General features: G+C 42.0%; 1 protein-coding gene across 1 annotated transcript in view; it reads right to left on the bottom strand.

Moving 5' to 3' along the window:
* The window catches only part of Cacna1e (calcium voltage-gated channel subunit alpha1 E), a 397,594-nt gene extending 374,215 nt beyond the window's left edge, over positions 1-23,379 (bottom strand). Inside the window, exon 1 of the mRNA XM_010630288.1 lies at positions 23,164-23,379. Coding sequence (XP_010628590.1) covers positions 23,164-23,267 — 104 coding nt within the window. The 5' untranslated portion in view covers positions 23,268-23,379. The remainder of the gene's footprint in view (positions 1-23,163) is intronic.
* Positions 23,380-23,385: the final 6 nt, after the last annotated feature.

Below are 23,385 nucleotides of genomic sequence, written 5' to 3'. Positions count from 1 at the left end.
AAAAAAAAAAAAAAAAAAACACAAAGCCAAATTTCTCTGCCGTAAGCATAACCTTTGAAGTACACAGAATACTACTGCCTACCCTATCCTTCAATGCCTCTGATTCCAGAGCCAATATGAGCTCACAACTCTTCAAAAGAAAAGGAAGAGGAATTGGGAGCTGTGTGGAGAACTGGCCATATACATTGTGTCCTGAGACATACATAGTAAACCCTCTGTATCCTCAGGTTCGACCTACTTTAAATGAAAATATTCTGGAAAAAGAAATTGCAACCAAGGGATGGTGGCACATGGATGTAATACCAGCATTCTGGGGAACTGAGGCAGGAGGATTCCAAGTTCAAGCCCAACCTGGGAAAATTAGTGACTGAGTGAAACCATCTCAAAATAAAAAAGTTTTTTAAAAGGGTGCAGATGTAGTCCAACATGAAGGCCTTGGGTTCAATCCCCAGTACAGGGAGAAAGAGAAGTATGTATTGAACATGAACACACTTTTTTCTTGTCATTATTCCCTAGACAATATAGTATACAACAATTTATATAAAATTTATGTTGTATTAGATATTATACACATTCTAGAGATTACTTACATTATATGGGAATATATGATAGGTTATATGCAAATACTAGACCCATATAAGGGACTTAAGCATCCACATATATGGGTATCCCCTGGAGGTCCTGAAATAAATCCCCCACAGACCCTGAGACACAAATGCACTATTAAATGTGGAGGTCATATTGGAGACAGGACTTGTCCTGGCAACATGCCCCTTGTAGCTACTGCTCTGACTACACTCTTACTTGACTCTATGGTATAGGCTGGTATTAGAGCCACACAGAAGGTGGTGTCACCTATGGGGAAGGTAATACATCAAGGAGAAAGAGTTTGGAAAATGGCTTCAGTAAAAAATTCTTCTTTGGACACATTGAAGTTGTCCATTAGACACCTGATTCAAGGTGTTAAGAAAGCAGCTGAATTTAAGCCTTAGTAGCCCAGAGGAGATATGAAGGCTGCATCTATAACTGTAGGGGTCATCTGCATAAGGATTTATGTAAACCCGTAAAAATGGATACGCTCCTAGAGATGAGCAAGAAAAGAGAGGAGGGTCTGGAACCCAGTCATAGGGCACAGGTACATTAGGGAGAGAGCACAGGATGAACTAGCAACAGACTAAAGAAGAAAAAGCAAAAATAAATAAATAAATAAATGCCTAGAAAAGCCTGCTATCACCAAAACCAAGAGAAGTGAATGTTTCAAGAAAGAGAGAACAGTCAACTGTATCAAGAACTCTGAGAAATCAAATAAAATAAAGACAGAGAAGGACTCCTGAGACTTGAAGCAAGCATATCACTAAGTACCTTAAAATGAGTTGTTTGAGGAAATAGAACCGTATGGGTGTGGATGAGGAGGGGATGAAGGGATCAGTGGATCATGGAGATATGACCCTGTGTACCATATCTGGTTCCTAGACCCTACATCTCTGGCACTCTTTCCACTTTACTTCCTGGCCACCAAGAAGTGATTAGCTTTGTTCCACTATACCCTGCTGTCATTATGTTCCTTTCTTGCAGCCAGCTGACCATTGACTGAATCCCCTGAAACTGTGAGTCAAATTAAACCTCTCCTCCTTTAGGTTGTGGGTATTATCTACTGTGTCCCGGAAATTAAAATCTGACTAATACAGAAAACTGGTATCAGAGAAGTGGAATCAGAGCTGTGACTACACCTAACCATGTGGCTCAGAAGCCCTTAGAACTGGTTTTCAGGAGGTGTTTAGAAAGTTTTGGGTTGTGGGCTAGAGACAGCCTTGAATAGCTTGATGGGTGATTCTGTTTGGAGCTCAGAAGACCAGAATGCTAATAGAAAAGCAGACAGGAAAGACCAGGCCAGGTTTTAGCTGGAATTGAGAAATCAATTGGGAATTGAACTACAGACTATGTGTGTTACACTTGGGCAAAATAATGTCTACATTTTCCCCATGTCCTGAAATTTTTATGAGGCTGAATTTAAGGGCAGTGGACTAATTGATCTGGCAGAAGAAACTTCAAGGCAGCCCAACATTCAGGCTGTGGTATTAGTACTTCTGTCTGCATATAGATTTATAGTGAGAATTAGGTGCAAAAAGCAGAGCAGAAAAATTTGAAAAACTTGAATTTTTGCCCAAAAGGAGCAATGTATAAAGTTGGAGCTAAAGGAGATATGGTTGTTGAAGATGGTAGTGCCATTTTAAAAAAAAAGTAACCAGTATGGTGGTGCATACCTGTAATCCTAGTACTGTGCGATGCTGAGGCAGGAGGGGTCACAAGTTCAAGCTTATTAATAGAGTCAAGGACAAAAAACATATGATCATCTCAATAGATGCAGAAAAAGCATTCAACAAAATTCAATACTCAGTTATGACAAAAACCAACGCAGAAAATTGGAATAAATCGTCTTTATCTCAACTTGATAAAAGATATCCATGAAAAGCCAACAGCCAACATCATATTAAATGGTCAAAAACTGAAAATCTTCATGCTAAAATCATGAACAGGACAATAATGATCACTATCACCACTCCTGTTCAATATTCTTCTGGAAACATTAGCCACAGCAATTAGACAAAAGAAAGAAAGAAAGAAAAGGAATAAAGATCGAAAAGGAAGAAGTTAAACTGTCATTATTTGCTGACAATATGATACTCTACATAAAAGACCAAGAAAACTCCACCAAAAGACTTCTAGACTTAATTGACAGATTTGGGAAAGCAAATACTCAAAAATCAATAACCTTCTTGTACACGAATAACTGAGTCAATGAGAAAGAATTAGGGAAACTATCCCTTTCACAATAGCATCCCCAAAATGAAATATCTAGGAATCAATCTAGCAAAGGAAACAAAAGACCTCTACATTGAGAACTACGACACTTTGAAAAAAGAGATCAAAGAGGATATAAGAAAATGGAAAGACATCCCTTGTTCTTTCTGGATAGGAAGAACTAATATAGTGAAAATGGCCATACTTCCAAAACTGCTATACAGATTCAATGCAATCCCTATTGAAATCCCAACAGCATATTTCACAGAACTAGAGAAAACAATCCAAAAATTCATTTGGAATCAGAAGAGACCTAGAATATCAAAAACAATCCTAGGCAACAGAGACATGACAGGCAGCATCATAATCTCCAACTTGAAACTATACTACAAAGCTACTGTGATAAAAACAGCATAGTACTGGCAAAGAAACAGACCTGAGGATCAATGGAACAGATCAGAAGATGCAGAAACAACTCCTGACATACTCAGCTACCTCATCCTTCACAAGGGAGCCAAACACCCTCACTGGAGGAAAGATAGTCTCTTTAATAAACGGTGTTGGAAAAACTGGATTTCAACTTGTCAAAGATTAAAACTAGATCTGTATCTTTCACCATGCACTAAACTAAAATCCAAGTGAATTCAAGATATAAACATTAAAACAGAAACACTAAACTTGCTGGAAGATAATTTAGGTAAAACTCTTGAAGATATCAGCATAGGAAAAAAATCCTCAGTAGCATGGGAACTAGCACAAAGAATCAACAATTGGGATCTCATCTTTTTAAAAAAACTTCTGCACTGCCAGAGAAATCACCAGCAGAGCTAATAGACAACCCACAATGTGGGAAAAAATTTTACCAGCTGTTCTTCAGACAAAGGGCTACTATCTAGAAATATAAATAACTCAAAAAAATCAGAAACCCCACATATAAAGACCTAATTCAAAATGAGCATCTAAAATGAACAGACATTTCTCAGACAACGAAGTAAAAGCAGCAAATAAACATGAAAAAATGCTCAACATCACTGGTCATTCAAGAGATGCAGATGAAAACAACGCTGAGATTCCACCTCACCCCAGGAAGAATGTCTGCTATCAAGAAATCAACCAACAACAAAAGCTGGCAGGGTTGCAGGGAGAGAGGAACCCTTCTTCATTGCTGGAGGGAGTGCAGACTGGTGCAACCACTGTGAAAACCAATATGGAGATACTTCAAGCCACAAGGATTAGAGGTTCTATTTGACCCAGCTGTTCCTCTGCTGGGTATCCTCCCAAAAGAATTAAAAGAATCATACCACAGTGATATATGCTGTGGCACAGTTTGTAATAGCTAACACTTGGAAGAAGCCCAATTGCCCTTCAACTGGAGTCTGGATAAAGAAGATATTTTGTTTTGGGTTTGTTTTTGTTTCTGTTTTTTTAAAAATATAAAATGGAGTACTACTCAGCCATAAAGAATGAGAAACTAGAGATATTCATAGCTAAGTGGAAGTAAAATTAGTAAGTCACACATGTAAATACCGAAGTTTCTCTGGTGTAAAAAACTAAAAGTATAAATAAGGATCAAAATGTATAATTGATATTGTGTAATAGGAAGAAGAGGTCTAAAAGGGTAGAGGAAGTGGGAGGGGTAGGGGAAAGGGAAAAGAAAATATGTGAAAAGGAAAAATATGGAAACAGTGTCTTGGTAAACAGGAAAGGGTGGAGGGGATAAAAGGGAAGGCTGGGGAATGGGGAAAAATAAGAATAAGTCATGTAAAGGTACAAGATCCCAATGATGAATGTAACTGTATTGTATACCCAAAATGTACCAATAAATTTAATAAAGATAAAAAAGCCTTGCCTGGGAAACTAGTAAGACACTGTTTTAAAATTAAAAATATTAGGGCTGGGGATGTAGCTCAGAAGAAGGCCTTGGGTTCAATTTCCAGTACAGAGAAAGAGAGAGGGTGGGGGAAGGAGAGAGAGGGAGAAAGAATAAAATGCAAGTATTTTAAATGGGGACAAAAAGAAAAATTCTTTGAGGGCATCTCAGGAATCAGGTTGTGATAGGCCCAAGGTGCAAAAGTACAAAAGTTCCATCTGAGAAGGAAGCATTTGGGCCTGGAGAAGAACCACCTAGAGAACACATCCATGGTCCATTAGTACTTATCTACTACCGGAGCTATACCTTACATACATAATACCGATTTTTTTAGGCATGTGGAGTATAAGAGTTATGGGTTCTGCAGGTTTCCACCCAGATTTTCTCCCACGAAGCCCTGGAAGGCCAAGCAATGGGTCCTTGAGAAAAAAGTGTGAGAAACTGTGGGAATAAAGCTAAAAGTTACTGGAGAACTTGGAAATTCAGAGATGTTAGGAATGCTAAGCATGTGGCCAGAAAGCTGCAGGCAGAAAATGGAGCCAGCCCAGGGGAGAGGTCATGTGGCTGCAACCAGCAAGGAAATAGGGGTACGAACACCTATGCTCTTTGAAATTCATATATTACCATCCTGTACCTCAGAGACCAGATATGGAGCTACAGGATTTAAGATTTGCCCTGTTGGGTTTCAGCTTTGCTTTGGTCTGATTCTCTTCCATCTTTCTTTTCCTCCTTTGGGAATGGGAAAGTTTACCCTGTGCCATTGTATATTGAGATTATGTAACTTGCTTTTGTATCTCACAGCTAAGAGTTTGCCTTGAGTATCACAGAAAGCTTTGGAATTGGAGTTTTCAACAATGCTGGAATTGTTGGCTTTGGGGAAAGGATTATTACATTTTAAATTATACACAGGATTGTGTTAGGCAAAATGGTGGCCTTATATTTATTTGGAAATTGAGTATTGTCTATGGAAAAGTGTGTGAGTGTCAAGTTGTCAAGGGGCAGAAAGTGATGGTTAAACTTGATTGTTAAATGGATTGTTTTGTGCGCATATTAAAGGATTAGTAAAGCACTCTTTTAGCTATGTCTAGGTAGGTTGTAGAGGTATAGCCTTGGATACTATCTGGTTCCTGAACCCTTCCTCTCTGACACTTTTTCTAATCTGCTCTCTTTCCCAGCCACTATGAAGTGAGCAGCTTATCATGGGCATTTGTTTTCAGTTAACAAATAATAATAATATATTTATGGGTTATAAAGGATGTTTTGATGTATCTTGGCATTGCAGAATGATTGACTTTAATTACTGTATCCATTGCTTCACATAATCATAATTATTTGTGACAACACCTAAAATCTCTCTTAGCAATTTTGAAATACACAACACAGTTATTAACTATAGTCACCATGTTATATAATAGATCTGTACAATATATTCTGCTCTTTAACTGAAACTTTATGTATCTTTTCAATAACATTTCCCATTTCCCATTTCTCTCCTCCCAACATCTGTTAACTACCACTCTATTCTCCACTTCTGTGAGTTTCCTTCTGGATTCCAAATATAAGTGAGATCATCTGGTATTTGTCTTTCTCTGCCTGGCTTATTTCACTTAGCATAATGTCCTGAGGATTCATCCATGGTGTAAAAAATGACATAATTTTCTTCTTTTCCTAAGGCTGGAAAGCATTCCATTGTGTATATGCATCTCAATTTTTTTATCCATCTATCCATTAATGGACACTAAGCTTAATTTCGTATCTTCACCACTATGAATAGTGCTGTTATGAATGTGGCAGTGTCATTTTGACATACTGATTTAATTTCCTTTGGAATTATACACAGAAGTAGCACTGCTGGATCATATAATAATTCTAGTTTTAGCTTTTGATGAACTGCTGTTATGGTTTTCCATTATGGCTATATTAATTCATATTCCCACAGTGTACAAGGTTCCCTATTCTCTATATCCTTATCCATACTTACCTTTTATCTTTTTTACAACAGCCATTAGTATTGTTTATAAATCCGCTGAACATTTCTGTATCTTATTTTAAGAAATGTCCATTCAGGTCCTTTGCCCATTTTGATAATTATTTGTTTTCTTGTTATTGAATTGTTTGTTTGAGTCCCTTATCAGATAAAAGGTTTGTAAATATTTCCTCCCAAACCACAGTCTATCACTTCACTTGGGTAACATGTTTTGAAGTCACATTTTATTTTATAACATTTTATAATAATACTATGCTATTGTACAATATTTTGTTATCAATCACTAAACTCTTTTTGTACTTCAGATATCTTAACCCAGAAAGATCATTAAGCTGTAATATACTGATACTAAATATTCCAATTAAAAGAACTCCTTTGACCATAATACTATTAATGTGAGAATTCCAAAAAGATACATGATAACATTTGTTAAGAGAAAACAATGTGAACTGTCCCGGGCATAAATAAATACCTATGGTTCAAGAAAATAAGTAATTTCACATAACAGAACAGTCAGGAAAGTCCTCTATGAGGAGAGAAGATGTGAGCCCAGACCTGAAGAGCAAAAAGAAGTCAACTGTTTAGGAAATAGAATGTAAAGTTCTAGAGAGAAGGGACAGAGTGTGCAAAGTGCTACAATAGGAGGGTGAGTTTGGGAGCAGTGAGAGAGAGCTGCCTGCACCCAGCTGAAGTGTTATTCTCTAGAGAGGTCAGATCAAATGTGGGATGGTGAAGCTGGAGGAGCAAGGTAATGTCAGGTTGGATAGAACTTTACAGACCCTGAGAGATTCGCTCTCAATGGGATACCAAGACAAATGTTGAACATGGTGTACAAAAACGAAATACCCTGCCTATATGCCAGTAATAATAATAAAGTCAGAAAAAGTATCCTGTCCATAATTTTAAAAACTATGTCCATGTAAATACCGAATAGTTTCTCTGGTGTGAAAAACTATAATAGTACATAAGATCCTAATGATGTAATTGACCATGTGAAATAGGAAGAAAAGTGCTAAAGGTGTAGGGAAAATGGGAAGGGTAGGGGAAAGGTAATAAGGGAAAAGAAAAAAAATGTGAGAAAATGAAAAAATGGAAATAAAGTGTTTGTAAATGGGGAGGAGAGGAGGGGGTGAAGGGAAGGCAGGGACAAGGGGGAAAAATGAGAACCAAGACCTGTCGTGTAAAGGTATAAGATCCCAGTAATGAACGTAATTGTACTGTATACCTTAAATGTACCAATAAACTCAATAAAAGGAAAAAGGAACTATGTCTAGAAAGAAAACCTTAACAAGAAACATGTAATCAAATAAGATTATCATTTTTCTTCTAGCAAAGTTATCTTTTCTTTTGGGAAGAGGAAGCTAATGCTAGATGTTATCAAGAATGCAGGGGAGTAGGGGAAAGGTAATAAGGGAAAGGAAAAAAATTAGGAGAAAATGAGAAAATGGAAATAAAATGTGGAGGGAAGGAGGGGGTGAAGGGAGGGCAGGGACAAGGGGAAAAAATGAGAACCAAGACCTGTCATGTAAAGGTACAGAATCCCAATGATGAATGTCACTGTACTGTGTACCTAAAATGTACCAATAAACTCAATGAGGAAAAAAAAAGAATGCAGGGGAATGATAGTGGAAGTAAAAATTGGTGAAATTTTTCAGTAGGGGGAGCAATTAGATAAGTTTAAGAAGTAATCTCATTTCCAGTAATTTATCTTACAGAAATTCTCAAAATGCGCATCAACTCTCCATAAGTCATTCTCTACAGGGATAAAGAGGTGTTTTAAAAACCTAGTTCAGTTTGTTCCAGTGGTGTGCTGATAAATGTTGAACAACTGGCTCTCTGGGAGAAGAAAGCCCTGATTCATAACATCTGCTATGAGTCTCTGTGGTATAAATAGTCTCACCACAGTTGATTTCAAATTACCAGTGTGATGTCAATGAATGCAGAGTTGGAAAGAGATGCACATACTGAAAACTGAAAACTCTGAAGTAGAACAGCTCCAGCAAACCACAGATGTAGTGTTCCTCCCTGTGCAGGGCCCTCCGGCCATGTCGTGACACTTTCCAATAATGTCCACACTCCTCACCCTGATGTCCAAAGCTCTCCATGAGCAGGTGGCCCTGCCCACTTCTCATCCCTTCTCTCTCTCACTCACTGCTTCTGAATTCTGATCCAATTTCCCAAGCTCATTCCCACCTCAGGATCTTTCATTTGTCTTTCAAGGTTTTCCCCTTTCATTCAAGTGTCTTGTCAAATGTCAGATGACGCATACTCGGAGAAGCTCTCCCTGCAGTCGCCAGCCCGTGGCTTGGTATGTAACCTTGGTGTACTGGATCGATAGCCAATGTCACCATCTGAACTTGCTTGTTTACCATATCTCCCCAACCACATTTAAACCCCACATACTCAGACACCAGGTTAGTCCTGACTGTCCATGTCATTCCCACTATTCAGAAAACTAGCGCATATTAAGCACTCAAAAAATATTTTGTGGATTAGTAAATAAGTTTATAATAATGAAATAAGTGAAGCCATATAAATATCCAATGCTAGGAAAATGACCAAACCAACATTTATGGATCATTTATTATCTGCCAGGAACTGTGATGAACATCTTATCTGTTTATCTTACTTAATCTGCACACCAACCCTATGAAGTGAGCATTATTATCATCCTCATTTTACACATAAAGAAATACCAAGAGAGGGTGAGTAACTTGCCAAAGCCACAATGCCAAGTAGGTTAGTTAAATCCAAGTCTGTTCCAAAGGGCTGGCTCTTCCTAGAGTCCCCGGGATGGGGATCAGGAGGTCTCACTCAGACCAAGGAGCATGGAAACATGGACATGTGCTGGTCCCAGGTGCTGCTGGGCTGTCAGTTTCGAGGTAGTTCCTCAGCTCACGTTTGGCTGCTGCTCTCCATATTTTCTCAGGAGTGCTTTGGCAAAGGATGAATACTACAGGAAATGCCTTTTTTCTGAGTTCCTAGCTTAATGGCAGCATAATAGCATCAAAATCCCTCCATAAACTTCAATCATTAGCCCCTATAAATCAGGTTTTCAAACTCACACCTAATGATATTGTAAAGTGAAGAAAGCAGAGTAGGAAACTATATATTCTGTAAGAGTTCAAGAAAAATAAACTTAAAAAGCACATTTACGTGTAAAATGCTTAGAAAAATGCTTAGAAAAAGACCAAAGACAAACACCAAAATGTTAGCGGGGGTGAAAGTGAATGGATTATGACTTTTATATTCTTTATACTCATCTGTGCTTTCCAATTGTCTCCCAATGAACACATCTTTTGTAATGTGAGAGAAAAAGCAACATTATTATATTTTAAGTGGCTGAGCATTTTGCAAAGGCAATGGGTTACAAAACAGAGTGAACATTAAACAGCCAGAACAGAGAGAACTGCACATGAGGTTTCTTCAGGGGCCAGACAATGATAAGACACACTGGGAGAGGCCTCACCTAGGAAAGCAGCAGGGACGGAGCCTGAAGGTGGAGGAAGAGATAATAACATGGGCTGCACTTCAGGGACTCCTTACTCACCCCTGCAGGGAGGTAAGTGCTAGGTTAGGGTGGACAGCATCTGTCAGATGGAGGCCCGAGAGCCTCACAGCTGTCAGAAAAGAAAGATGAGTACCTGTGTTGTGATGACCCAAAGGTCAGAACTGGAAAAAAATCTTGGGGCTCAAGGGACATGTCTCATGTTTGATTCTAGGACATTTAAAGGTATATTTCTTTTCAAAGTTGCTGTCGTCTGATATTCTGTAAACTTGGAAAAACTAAATTTTTTTTCCAATGTCCTTTCTGTTACTTTGAAAGTTGTCTTTTAAAATGTTTTCATTTACTTATTATTTCAACACAAATGTGGGAGGGGAGTGTTTTATAGATCACCAGGTAAGACCCAGTCATAACCATCACCATGGGATGATAGCTGATAAAAATGATAGATCCTGCTGTTTCATCTGAAGACATATTCTCTATTTATACTATATCTGGCTAAGTTGAAAAATTACAAGGGGCCTGAGCTTACCTATTTTGGCTTCACTTTCATTGTAAAACATAAAGAAACAATGCCATACTATGTCTTGCTTTTGACAAGGTTCAATTTGCTCTCCAGGTACTCAAAAGTCAAACATAACTTTTGATACAGAAGCCTACAAATGTATTCTCATATCTGTCCATCACATGGTATGAAATGGTTTTAAGAGAAGACTCTATTTTAAAATACAGGAAATTTCTGAAACCTTTGATTTAGCCCTAGGCAAAAAATCTTGTCCTAAAGAATCATACATGTTGCAAAGCAAAACAGGCCCAATGCAGCTCCAGAGACCTCCCGGAAGCCATGTGCCCTTGAAATGTCTGAGCTGCCTTGTAACTCAGAGAACAGAGGGGAAGAGTGAAAATGATCTCTTTGTCGAGTAACATCAAGCACCCGTGGTCATTACTATGCCTCAATATCCTGGAGTATGTTATTGAGGACTTAGGAGCTACTCTTTTTCTTCAGCTGTTAACTACAGGAAACTCCAAGCTTAGCTATTCAGCCAATCTCTGGTTTTCATTGCCTTATAACACTCCAGTGCCATCTCAAAAGAATTCCTCGTTTGGGAACCCTGCAAAATGTTGAGAGCCACGAATATCTTTAAATGCTGAAATTAATCACCTGACTTTCAGGGTAAGAACCATCATCAAAAACAGGTAAAAAATGATTGTATCATAAAGGTGGCATATTTATAGCCACATAAAAATTCCCAATTTCAACTCCTTATTTAAGAAGACAACAATAATCTTCTCCTGAAACTTGCTTTTAAGAAGAGCTTAATTTACTTTTTGTTTTTACTTGCATGATTTGCATTTAAAATTTTTGTTTTAAATTTATTTATCTATCTATGCATTTATTTTTTGAAATGCAGGGGATTGAAGCCAAAGCTTTGTGTATGGTCAGCAAGTTTTCTATCATTGGGCTATATCCTCAGCCCCTAATGTTTTGAACTATTAAAAAGTAATGGTCCTGAGTTTGATTCCCTGTACTACACAATAGTAATAATAAATAAAATTTAAATTTTAAGCAAGGGGCATAATTCTTGGAATATAATTTTTCTATTTCTTATATATGAAATCAATCAAATAAATTATAAGAAAAATTGTTCATGGGTGTGTGTGTGTGTGTGTGTGTGTGTTTTCTTGACAATAGGGGTCGACAGATTTCCTGAGATTCTCATTGAAGTCTAAACCCATGGAAAGGCCACCATAGCATCAGGTCCAACTAATGCCAAAGCCACGGAAAGATAAATATAAGTAGCCTCGTTCCTGTATAACAGTGTTGTGGTCCTTGAGTTGTCTGGGTGTTTTGTTATTTACAGCAATATGGAAAGGCAAGGTCAGCAAAGTTTGTAAAGTAAAAGAAAATGTGAATCTGGTCCTAGCTGTAGCTATGTAATTTGGGACAAGATACTTAATCTCCCTGAGTCTTTTCTGCTACTTTTCTGCTACAACTGGCCAGAGTGAATATACTTCATCAATTAATTCTATAGAAATGTGGTGTTCTTATTGTAAGGCACCTATTGTCCTATAGATGGTGAAAGCAAGGTACAGGAGGGCCAAGTAACTTATCCAATATCAGGCAGCTGCGAACTATTGAATTCAAACTGAATTCAAATCCACATAAGTCTCCCCTAGACGATTACCCCAAGGCTTGGCCTAATGAACACAAATTATGATCTAGTGAGCCCTATACTTGTACAGATATCCAGAGTGACCTGGAAAAGCAGCCGATCCTCAGATGAGAAGATGTGGAGGTGATGAGGAGACAGTCTCAAATGATCCACTGTGTCCCAGGAGAGATGATGGAGGGCTGTGTCACTGCTGGCACAGTCGGATAGGACTCTGATAGGACCTGGTGCCTGCCTATCACAAAGTGCTAGACCAATACTTCTCAAATAATCACTTGAAGACCTTCAGATAGATAAACGATAGCTAGCTAGCTAGATAAATGATTGGTAGATGGATAGATAGACAGATCTTGACACAAGTCCGCCTAGATTGACTGATTATGAACCTTTCAGGGGTTAAGATCTAAACATCATGTTTATTAATACAAATTGGGAATGGGGGAAGTCAAGGTCACTGGGTAGCTCACTGTGAAGAGTTGTTCTTCCTCTAAAGCCACAGCCTGAGGGAAACAGGATAGCGACTCATGGGAAGCATTAGTAATAATGATATTAAGGACATCTCGCATTGGTGTCCTTGGCCCCAGAAAGACTGAGAGTTTGTCCAGGCTCTGAAGCAGAGACCAGGGCACACTAATTCTAACGGCTTCTCAGCTTCCACTGACTCTGCGGGCTAAAACATCTCCAGAGGATCCTGAGATGGCAGAGCTGAACAGACAGTCCCCGCTGGCCAAAGTGGAAGAAGCCTCAGACCCTCCACTGAGAGGCTGGGGACAGGGCTGCAGCACCCAAAACAGTGCCCCAGCATGGAACAGCAGCTGCTATGAGGCCCCTCTAGCAGGGGCAAGGCTGGGCTGAGGGGCTTCTGGGATCCCACCCACCCGGGCAGCAGCCCCAAGGGCTGTGCAGTGGATGCTGCAATGTGTCCCCCATCCGCCCTCAAGGCTGAGCTGTCCTAGTCCCCAGATGCTGGGAATGCCATGGACACACAGACCACACCTGCCAGCCCTCCTCCAGAAGCTGAAGCTGGCCACCTATACCACGGTCAGGACACTCTCCTAAGGGAGTCTGCCTTTAGTGGCTGGCCGATGAGGGACTATGAAAGCCTGGATTCTGTTCCCTTCCCCAAGATGGCCCCAGGAGCAGCCCTAATAAACCCGCACATTAGCCTATCTCAGTCTGCTTCCTGGAAGCCCACCTGTAGCAGTAGCCTCACCACCCCTGAAGCAGTGCAGGACCAGAGCCTGGAGCAAAGCACCTGAGGAGGGAATTAGGGAGGATGGGCTGACAAAGCCAAGCCAGGGCCAGCAGCAAGGCCAGACCTTCTGTATCAAAACCAAGGTGATGTGGCTCTTGGGTCTTAGGGCCCCAAAATGGCTTCTTGGAAAGAAGGTTAGGAAGGTGAAGTAAGAAAGGAAGGGGGAAAAGTTAGAAAAGCGGAGTTGGGAAAGGGGTGTGTATCACAGCCAGTAGACTAAGATTTCATCTGGAGTCATGTCAAGTAATTTACAATGTAGGGAAAATGATTTCATCAGATTGGCATTCACCCTGGTATCAAACTATGGGCACTCTGCAATAAAGGGATAAGGAAAGAGAGGTCCACAGAGAGGAAGTGACTTAGCCAAAGCTACCAGCTTGTAGGTGGCACAGCCAGGACTACAACAGGCCCGACAATTTGTGCCCTTAACCATTAGGCCATGCTGCATCAGATCGAGGAACTGGGGCTGTCTCTAATCTATGTTAAAAGCAGATCCAGAGAGGCGAAGAAGCTTGATAAAGGTCACACAGCTTTTTGGTGGCAGCTTCCCTTTCCGAAACAATTCTTAAGCAACCTTATATGAGCCTGGCACCATACCAGTGCCAGGTTAACGCCACCTTCCAGGAGTATATGTGCTATGACAAAGGACATTAGGGGCAGAATAATATTTTTAGAGGCATTTTTCCAGGCCATCATCCATTTGGGGAGTCTGTGGTTAGAAGACAGAGCACCTTCCTGAGATAACCACACCTAACAGTTTGACAAGTGTCGCTCACCTGCAGCAGAAACTGAAGCACAAACCCTCCTCCTGGGCCCAAGAATTGCACCCAGCAATCAGCACCATCTGGACATTAACTCTCCCATTCCCCCGTTACTGCCCCAGACCCGGGCCGCTTCTGCCTCCTCCCCGGAGAGGCACACAGGGCTCCCTGGAGGAATTCTGAATTCAGCAAGCCCATCCCCACCCACCCAGGAAGGCGCAGGGCTCCCCACTCTGTGCCGGATGCCACAAGCTGAGCCACAAGCATCCCCAAAGTCTCACTCTGGCTCTGGATAAAACCGAAGCTGTCAGCATGCTAATTAACAGCCGGGAGAGGCTAGGCACACTGACTGACAATTAATACCTCCAGCTCTCTGTTTCCTGCTGGCGTATTATTAATTCATTGAGCCTCTCCAGCGGGGCCAGGGAGATAACACAGACTCCGAAAGTTCACATTTCAATCTGAGGCTGAGATGCAGAGCAGGGGTGTGGGGAAGAAGCACCAGCCCTCAGAGGGATTGAGGGCACAGAATGGGGAAGTCCTCTGCACAGACCCGCTCCTAGGACTCCATCCACAGAAGGGCATGTCACACTGGTACGTCTCCTGAGGTGGCTACAAAGTGACCAGAAACTCCCTTTGACAGGGGCCACTTGGAGTTCAGCCTTGCTCAGGACACATGCTGCCTTAGAGACGTGAAGCACATCTTTCTAGAAACTGTCAAGGAAAGATGGCCACTGTGTACTGTTATTTTTTTTTTAAGTAAAAGAATAAAAGCAAAACACAGACCTCTATGTGCGGTATGATCACATTTTCTTGACAGAAAAAGAAAAAGGGAGGAAAGGTGCATTTCCCAGCCTAAGGATAGACACGAGGAAAAGAGCCACCATGGTATACGGCAGCTGAGCAGGGGCTGAGATCAGATCCAGTGAAAGGAGTGAAGCTGGACCTGACCCCCACATTCCCAAGCCAGGTAGCTGGGCAACACTGTGCCCACCTCAAGGAGCACTGTCCACAGAAATGAATGCTCTAAGAACAGAAATTCCTCCCTGCTTTCTTTATAACTCTAGAAGGGGATGTAGCATCTCGTCACTGAGGTCCTAGGCCAGTGATTGAAACTTTGTGATGAGGCTACACTGTGGCAAACACGGCAGGCTTGTGGCACAGCAGGAGCATCAAAGAGAGGGTCTCAGAGTCCCTGGCCAGAGGGGTAAAGAAGGGGGGAAGTGAACATGGGAAGAAGGGTTCCTGCCTTCGCTCACCTTCAACCTTGCACCCTTCTCTTGGCTTTGGGCTTTAGAAAGAAGAGAAAAAGAAAGGTGGCAAAAGAAGCCAAAAGAGGAAGAGAAAAGGAGGAAGCCGGTGGAGGCGGGAGGGACTGGGTTGAGGAGTCTGCTGAAAGGGCACTCTGCGCTGAGCGGGGCGCTGCCACTGGGGGAAAGAAGAGCCACAGCATGCTGGGCCTCAGTTGTCTCACCTGGACATCATCTGAGGAATCATGTGAGGAGATGACATTATTGCAGTGCCTGAAAGGTGACATCCTTGTTGTGTATATGTGTACTGCGATATGTTGTTGTATATGTGTGTGTTCATTAATTTCCTTTTCTAGCCGAAAGATCAAAGTAATTCCTTTGAGTTCACCTCCTCAGCACTTTCTTTTGCTACACGTGTTTTCATCCATCCCTTCGCAGCCACAGAAACATGACCTCCTCTTGTCTCTGGACTCCATGCAGGCATGACCCATGTGGGCTCTTTCAGGAGATGAAGTTTGGGACCAGCCCTGGGCTGAGATGGGGATCTCGGAGCTGGCGCTCTTCCTGCTTTGCTAAGGACTTTCCTCCTGCTGCTTTTCTTCCTGGACTGTGATGTGCTGGGCCCCCCGTCCCTCCCAGCAGGATAACCAAATCCTGGGAGAAGCTGCCGAAACTAGGGCTGCGATACACGCAAATAACCACCGAGGGGCACCATGAAAGAACAAAAAAGAATCTCTTAAGAAAAAGAGGGGAAATGTGTCCAAATGTGCAGCTGTCACTAGAGGGCGCCTTCCCCCCTTTTTTTCCTCTCAAAAAGGTTGGAGGCCGGGCAGTCGTGACCTGTTCAGAAAGCTAAAGAGCCTTCTTTGGAAGATAGCCAGTCAAGGCCCATAAAAACAGCAGAAACAGCCTGGGATGAAGGGGACATGGGTTAGCCCGCCCCTCGAAATGGGGCAAGACTCTGATAGTGCCAAGAAAGGAAGCACAGATGTGGTTAGGACACCTGGGACAGACCGGACTGTACCAGGCTACAGATTCACAGACTCTGTCCTCTTTCCAGGGAAGTACTGGGAAGCAGACCTCTCTGAGCCCTAGCTCCTGACATGTGCTTTGGAAAAGGTGGCAATACTTCTGCTTCCCCCAGGGCTTTCACATTGAGTCAAATCTCCAGCCTCTTTTTATTTTTTATTTTGAGATAGTCTTGCTGACCTGCTAAATTGCCCAGTCTGGGCTTGAACTTGCCATCCTCCTGCCTCAGCCTCCTGGTGTGCATGCTTCATGAGAGATAGGTCACCAAGCCCAAAGCATGGGCCAGTCACCCTACAGAGGATCCCTCCTTCTGCACACTGAGCAACCTCACTGCAATCCTAGAAACCTACACTGCTCAGACACAACACCATTTTAGTTCCCATAGCCTTCTGTCTGGAGGAAGTTTCTAGCGCTGTGAAAAGTTTCATGGGGGGTGAGGGATGTAGGGAAAGAAAGGTCACAGAGTTCAGTCCTAGAAAGAGGCCATTGTTTTGAATCCTCTAAGGACAAGTAAAGAAAATTCAAGAGTATGTGACTAAGTTTCCCCAGAGAGTGCATTTTAAAGCAAATCTCCAGGAGCCCTCGGAATTATGCTAGGTCCTGGGGAGCCCATTTCTCTGGAGGCTATAAGCCTCTGGCTCTGTTCAGAATTCTCAGAAGGCAGGGCATATGCTACAGGTCCCTTCTCAGCTAGTGGTTTTCAAATGTGTTGCTGGCTAGTGTAACCACAGAGTGTTGAAAGTTTATGATTTCTGTGTTCCCTTGGCGTGTGTCCTAGCTTCTGCAAGCCTATTCTACTACGGCTCTGAGAGCCCAGGGTGCCTCATCTTCGAGCCAAGAGGCTTACACTCTGCAGGGTTGCAAATTGAAGGGCCTTCAGGGCTAACCTGCTAATCCAACAAGAGAGTAGTAAGGCAGAAGGGAGTGGAGGGAACTGGGGGACCAGGAGACCTCTTCCTTCATTCCAAGCATACACAATTAAATGGAATTAAAAGGCTGCACTATTCAAGGAAGTATTTCTATTCAACTGAAAAATGTCCATGCGCCCTCCCACAGATTTTAGCAGTCTAAGAATTAAACCAAGTGATCTTTGATTTTGCCAGCAGATGGCAGCATGTGGAACGATGCCTCTACGGGTCGGCGTGGGGTTGGCTGCCTTTCAAGAGGACAGTGAAAATTGGTCCAATGGCCTTTAAAATTCAGCTAGAAAGCCTCAGGGTTGAGAAATTTGTTTCCTTAAAGAATTTGTGGCAATCCTGAGAATGCTGGTGGGATGTTTGAGTAATCATCCCTCAGAGTCTGGCTGCCCCCCACCAAATCAGCACAGCATCCGGGCAAAAGAGACAGATGTGAGGTTGGTGTTATAGGTCTGGTGTGGGTAAATCACCAGGAGTCAGCCCACTTCTCTGGACTCCCAGCTCTCTTATCCATGAGGTACTGGTCTACATGATAATTGCTGATAGTCATGGACTCAGTCTGTGTGTGTGTGTGTGTGTGTGTGTGTGTGTGTGTGTGTGTGTGTGAGGGGTTGTGCATTTCCACATTTAACCTCCTGTAAGCTGCCATTGCCCACTGGTATATGCAACAGACCCCAGCCCTAACCACAACCTCTGTGCCATGGCTCCACCAATCCTCAGACGCCTGCTGTAGTGACAGGCACCTGCTGTGCCTGGCTCCTGAAAGTGGGGAACCACACATTAGGGGAAGAGCAGCTGAACAACTGACTCTTCACATGTTGTTGATCCTTCCTGACAATTCAAAAGAGTTGCTGTACTCATCTGTCACCTACAAAAGGAAGAAGATAAAGCTCAGAAAGTTTAAATATTTTTTGCCCTAAGTCAGATACAACAGGGTTTCATGGTCATCATACAAAAGCAAGCAGTATGGTGCCTACACAACTATTTAGAATATTTAACTTGGACAATTGGATAAATGATGCTACCATTTCCTGAGACAGGAAAAAATGAGGAGGCCAGATTGGATGAGATGAGGAGTTTCGTTCTAGAATGTTAAATTTTAGATGCTGGACAATAGTGCTGCAATACCTGGTAAGAATTTGGAACCAGAGTACCCGAGAAATGTACATTTGGGAGTTTCCTGCAAATATGTGGGCCTAGTTGACATCACCCAGGGAAAATGTAGGCACAGAACAAGCCCAGAATAACCCTTCAACTCAGCAATATTTGCAGGAACCCCAGCTGGTCTCTGTGGTCTAATAAATGTGATTGAAAGTTACAGTATGGGTGTCAAATCCCACCTCCACTTTAAAGATGCAGAGAGGAGACAACCTGCCCAAGTTTACAAGTTGCGTTGCAAAAATTCAAGTATGAAGTGGATTCCTATTAATTTCCTAGTGCTGTTTTGTTCACTAGAAGGGACATAAAAGCAGATCAGTGCCTTGCACATAGTATGAACCCTCACTGGCTCTGTAAAACCAAGCAAATAGCTTAACTGCTTTAACTCTTAGTTTCCCAGTGTGTAAAATAACATTGTTGTTGTTTTCATTTTGTAAATTCAATGTCTATTATGGGGCTGGGGATTTACCTCAGTGGTTCTGCCGCCTGCCTTGCAAGTGCAAGGCCCCAAGTTCGATCCCCGGTACCAAAAACAAATGTCTATTATGTGTCATACGCTATGCTAAGTGACAGAGAGCAGACAGACTTCTCTACTGACAATCTAGTGGTGGATACAGACATGTAAACAGGCAATTACAATACAGTGTGATAAGTACTATGATTATGGCAATACCACCTCCCTCTGTATAGAGTAAGTCATACCAACCTACGCAGACTTTAAAGTTACACATAATTTTCTTTCTTCCAAATCTATATGTAATAATAATCCCTTATGAAATGTTTCTGTTCTTTATATAATAGTACCTATTATTTCCATAGTATAAATAATATATGTAAAACACCTAGCACATAGCCAGTGCTCAATCAATGATAGCAGCCATTGTTAGGCTAGGTTTTGATCTATCACCATCTCTAACTGTGGGGTTCATTTTCCTCTTCCGTAAGTTAGGAATAAAAATTGCTAGTTCACAGGGTCATCATGAGAGCCAGATAAGAGAGCATATAGGAAAACATTTCATGAGCGGTAGGGAATTTTATTAAAATACTTCATTAGTGAAGTGTGGTTTCATGCCCACTTGCTAAAGTTACAAACCGTAGTACACAAGAAGCACTTGGAATTAATCAAAAGGTGCTCATAACCTACACACCATGCCCAAGGAAACCTTTTAATAGGTTCTTGAGGAAATAACATCTGCACAAGAAAATTGTTTCATTTGATAGCAGATGAAGCAGTCATCTTTAAAAAGCACCTAACCCCTTTCCGTGGCGGGAAAAAAAAAGACCATTCACTGGGGGCTTTTTCCTGCCTTTATTACTCTTTCCTGCCCACAGTTGGCTCATGCAGCCAACGGCAACAAAATACAGGGAAACTCTTCAGTTGGCTTCTTTTCTGCAGCATGCATGACCAGAGTCCTATCTTGGTGACTAGAAGGCAGGATTTGCAAAGCTGGTGGTATGTGCTTTGTGGGCAATGGAAAGGGGCATGGTGAAGGGCTGACAGAGAAGACTTTCTGAGGTCCTTCTGTGGCCAGTCTGTGCCCTGAGAAAGGACCAGAGCATCCTATCTACAGAACCTAAATCAGAAGAACTTCTGTTTTTCAGAAGTTAATACTCGAGTGTAAAATACGTGTAAGTGAGTGAATGAGTGTATGTGGCTGTGCGTGTTTGTGTGTGTGCCTGTGTGTGCGTGTATTGGGAAACAATACAAGGTATGACAAAAAATAAAGCAAATAAAAGGGAAAGACAGTGACAATGGGAAAATGTCACTTTATATAGGTTGATCTAGCAGGACTCTCTAAGCAGAAGCACAAATGAAGTGAGAGGGAAGCCACACAGGACAAGCATCCTAGGCAGAGGGATCCACAAAGGTAAAAGCTCAGAGGTGAGAATATGTTGAGAATCTGTAAGAGAGGGCAAGGGACCAGCATAGCTGGAGCAGAATGAGTGCGGGGAAAGATGGAGACATGAAGTCGGAAGTGCCTCTGGATGATCAAGAGGCAAGAAATAAGAAAGGGAGATCCAATGGGTCCTTGCAGGCCATGTGGTCAAGGGTTCGGTCTTCTGTGTGAGATGTGAAGATTCTAGAGGCTTCTGAACTGAGGACCAGTGTGATACATTCCTGAGAACTCTTTGACACCGATTCCTTACAAGGAGGAGACACACGATTCCAAATCCTTTGTATATCTAAAACAAGACAGCAAACGGAAGGGGTTTTAGCTGTAGAGGGGGGAACATACTCTTGCAGGGAACAACAGAAACAGGGAGGCTAGTAATGAGGTCATTAAAGTTATCCTCTTAGGCAAGGCTTTCAAACTCTCTGTGTCCCATCTGTGAAAGTAGAAAAAATACCAGCCTCATTCAATTGCTATAAGGATAAATGAATTAATATTTGGAAAATATCTAGATAGGGGCTGAGTATCTACTAAAGACCATGTTAAATGTTTATAGGATAAAAAGAAGAAGTCTCGGGCCAGGGATTTAGCTCAGTGGTTTGGTGGTCTGCCTTTTCTGGGTCCTTAAATTTAAGCCCCAGAAGTTGGAGTGAGGGTGCAGGTAGTAATGGACTCCAAACTAGCCACTTGAGAAGCACATAGCTAATGGTAATCATTGTTATTATCAAAAGTTGCTTTATAAACCCCAAAAAAAAAAAAAAAAAAAAAAAGAAGAAGAGGTGTCATGGACCAGAGAGCTAATGCAAGAAGTGGTAAAATGTGATCAGATGTAGATAAACTTTGAAAGGAGAACCAATGGGGATTGGCAAGCATTGGGTGTCAGTGTGAAAAATAAGGAAGGTTCTAGTTGTTCTGGCTCCAGCAATAGAAAAACTGCACATACTATTGTACATACTGAGATAGGAGAGGCTTCAGGAGAAGCAGGTTTGGGGAAATCGGTATTTTGGGGTTGGACAAGGCAAGTTTGAGATGCCTATGGGCATACAAGTGAAGGTGCTAAATAAGTGAAGGCATCTAAAATTCAAGGGAGAAGTCTTTTCTGAGTACGAAGAAAACCATCATAGCCACATAGTATGCAAATGGCCATCTTCTTCCTCCTACTCATTTTTCAAACAATGACGAAGTGACTTTACTCAAGGTCATACCAGTACTTAGGTCACCTTGGGAATTAGTCCCAGGTCTCTCAATCCCTACACCAGTGCTCTCATCATAATGTCTCAGGGGTATTGAGATAAGAAATGCCACGGAAATCAGATTAAAAGGCAATATGCCCTTGTGGTTAAAATGATGGATTCTAGGAGGATCAGAATGTCAGGGTGCAAATCACTAATCAATATCGAATCACAATAATAATCAATTGACCATGAAAAAGTCACTTAACTTCTCTGTGCAGCACTGTTTATTTTATTTTTTTCCTCATTGAGCTTATTGGTACATTTTAGGTATACAGTACAGTTACATTCATCACTGGGATCTTGTACCTTTACATGACAGGTCTTGGTTCTCATTTTTTTTAGCACTGTTTAAATGTAAATAACAATTGTACCTACCTGCTAGTTGTGGTGAGGACCAACACATAAGGTGCCTTGAACATTCTAAACTTCACATAAAGAGAGCTATAGGTAAAGTTTTAAAGACTAATGCAATCTAGAGATAAATGACAGGTTTATTGATGCTGGCTGTAATCAATTCCTTTTTGAATCTCAAAAGGGAAGAGCACCACACATTAAGGCTCACTGAATGAACGAATGAATGAACAAACGAACACTAACATCCACATGAAACAGAGCAGCTAATTCACCCCAATTAACACCATCAAAAATGTCCACAGACACCAAGCAGGTAAATCCACCATGACTACTACTATAAAATAAAAATAAAAATTTTTAAAAATCCCTGTTACTAATTTCTGCAACTGATGACACCTAACAACTCAATAAGGCAAGAGGAGACAAGGACACCCAGACTAAGGGCATGTAAACATGGGCAATAAATTATCATATGGACCATAAACCTGGAGCAATTGAGAATTCGAGGAAATATTATCTTCCTTTAATGTGTGACTCCCAAGAATTTGTATTAAATCTTCAAGAGGCATGAATTAAAGTTGTCCTAAGACAACACATGAGCTTTTTGCCCTAGACAAAAAGAGGAGAAAGCCATGAGTGGCCACATCTTGGTCAATCTCTTCCATCCATGGGTGACTTGCCCCAAAATGTAATCATTTCTGCAAGGGTGGTGTCAGAGAGCAGGGTCAGACGTTAATCTTGAAGGAGAGGAGATGATGATCCACACGGTGACGGCATCTCTGTGGTGGGCAGAAATCCTCAGAGTGTGAAACAGACCCCAATTCCCTCTCCCTAGGGTCTTAGTAAAGGAGCTGGGCCGGGGACAAGCTCAGCTCACGCCCACTTGATCAAGCCCTGGTTGGCGGAGGTAGAGACAAGTGCACCCAGCTCCTCCTGCGCTGGGGTCCTGGCTTCCCTCCCACCCCTGCCGTACTCACTCCCACTCCTTGCGCCGGGCCTGAGGGGTGCTGTGCATCTTGTGCGCCTCGTGTGCCTTGATCACGTCCCGCTGCTCGATGAGGCCGCCACGCCGCCGCTTCATGACCTCGGGGCTCACCGGGAGGAAGGGGCTCGAACCGCCTTCCCAGCCCGGGCCCTCGCTCTCCTGCACCGGGAAGAAGTTGTCGAAGCCGGCGACTGTGCCTCGCGGGGAGGCCGGC

Source organism: Fukomys damarensis, unplaced genomic scaffold (genome assembly GCF_012274545.1).
Source record: "Fukomys damarensis isolate Sample0158 unplaced genomic scaffold, DMR_v1.0_HiC HiC_scaffold_11, whole genome shotgun sequence".
Taxonomy (NCBI): domain Eukaryota; kingdom Metazoa; phylum Chordata; class Mammalia; order Rodentia; family Bathyergidae; genus Fukomys; species Fukomys damarensis.
Note: the sequence above shows the minus strand (reverse complement) of the source record. Positions and strands in the feature narration are given on the sequence as shown.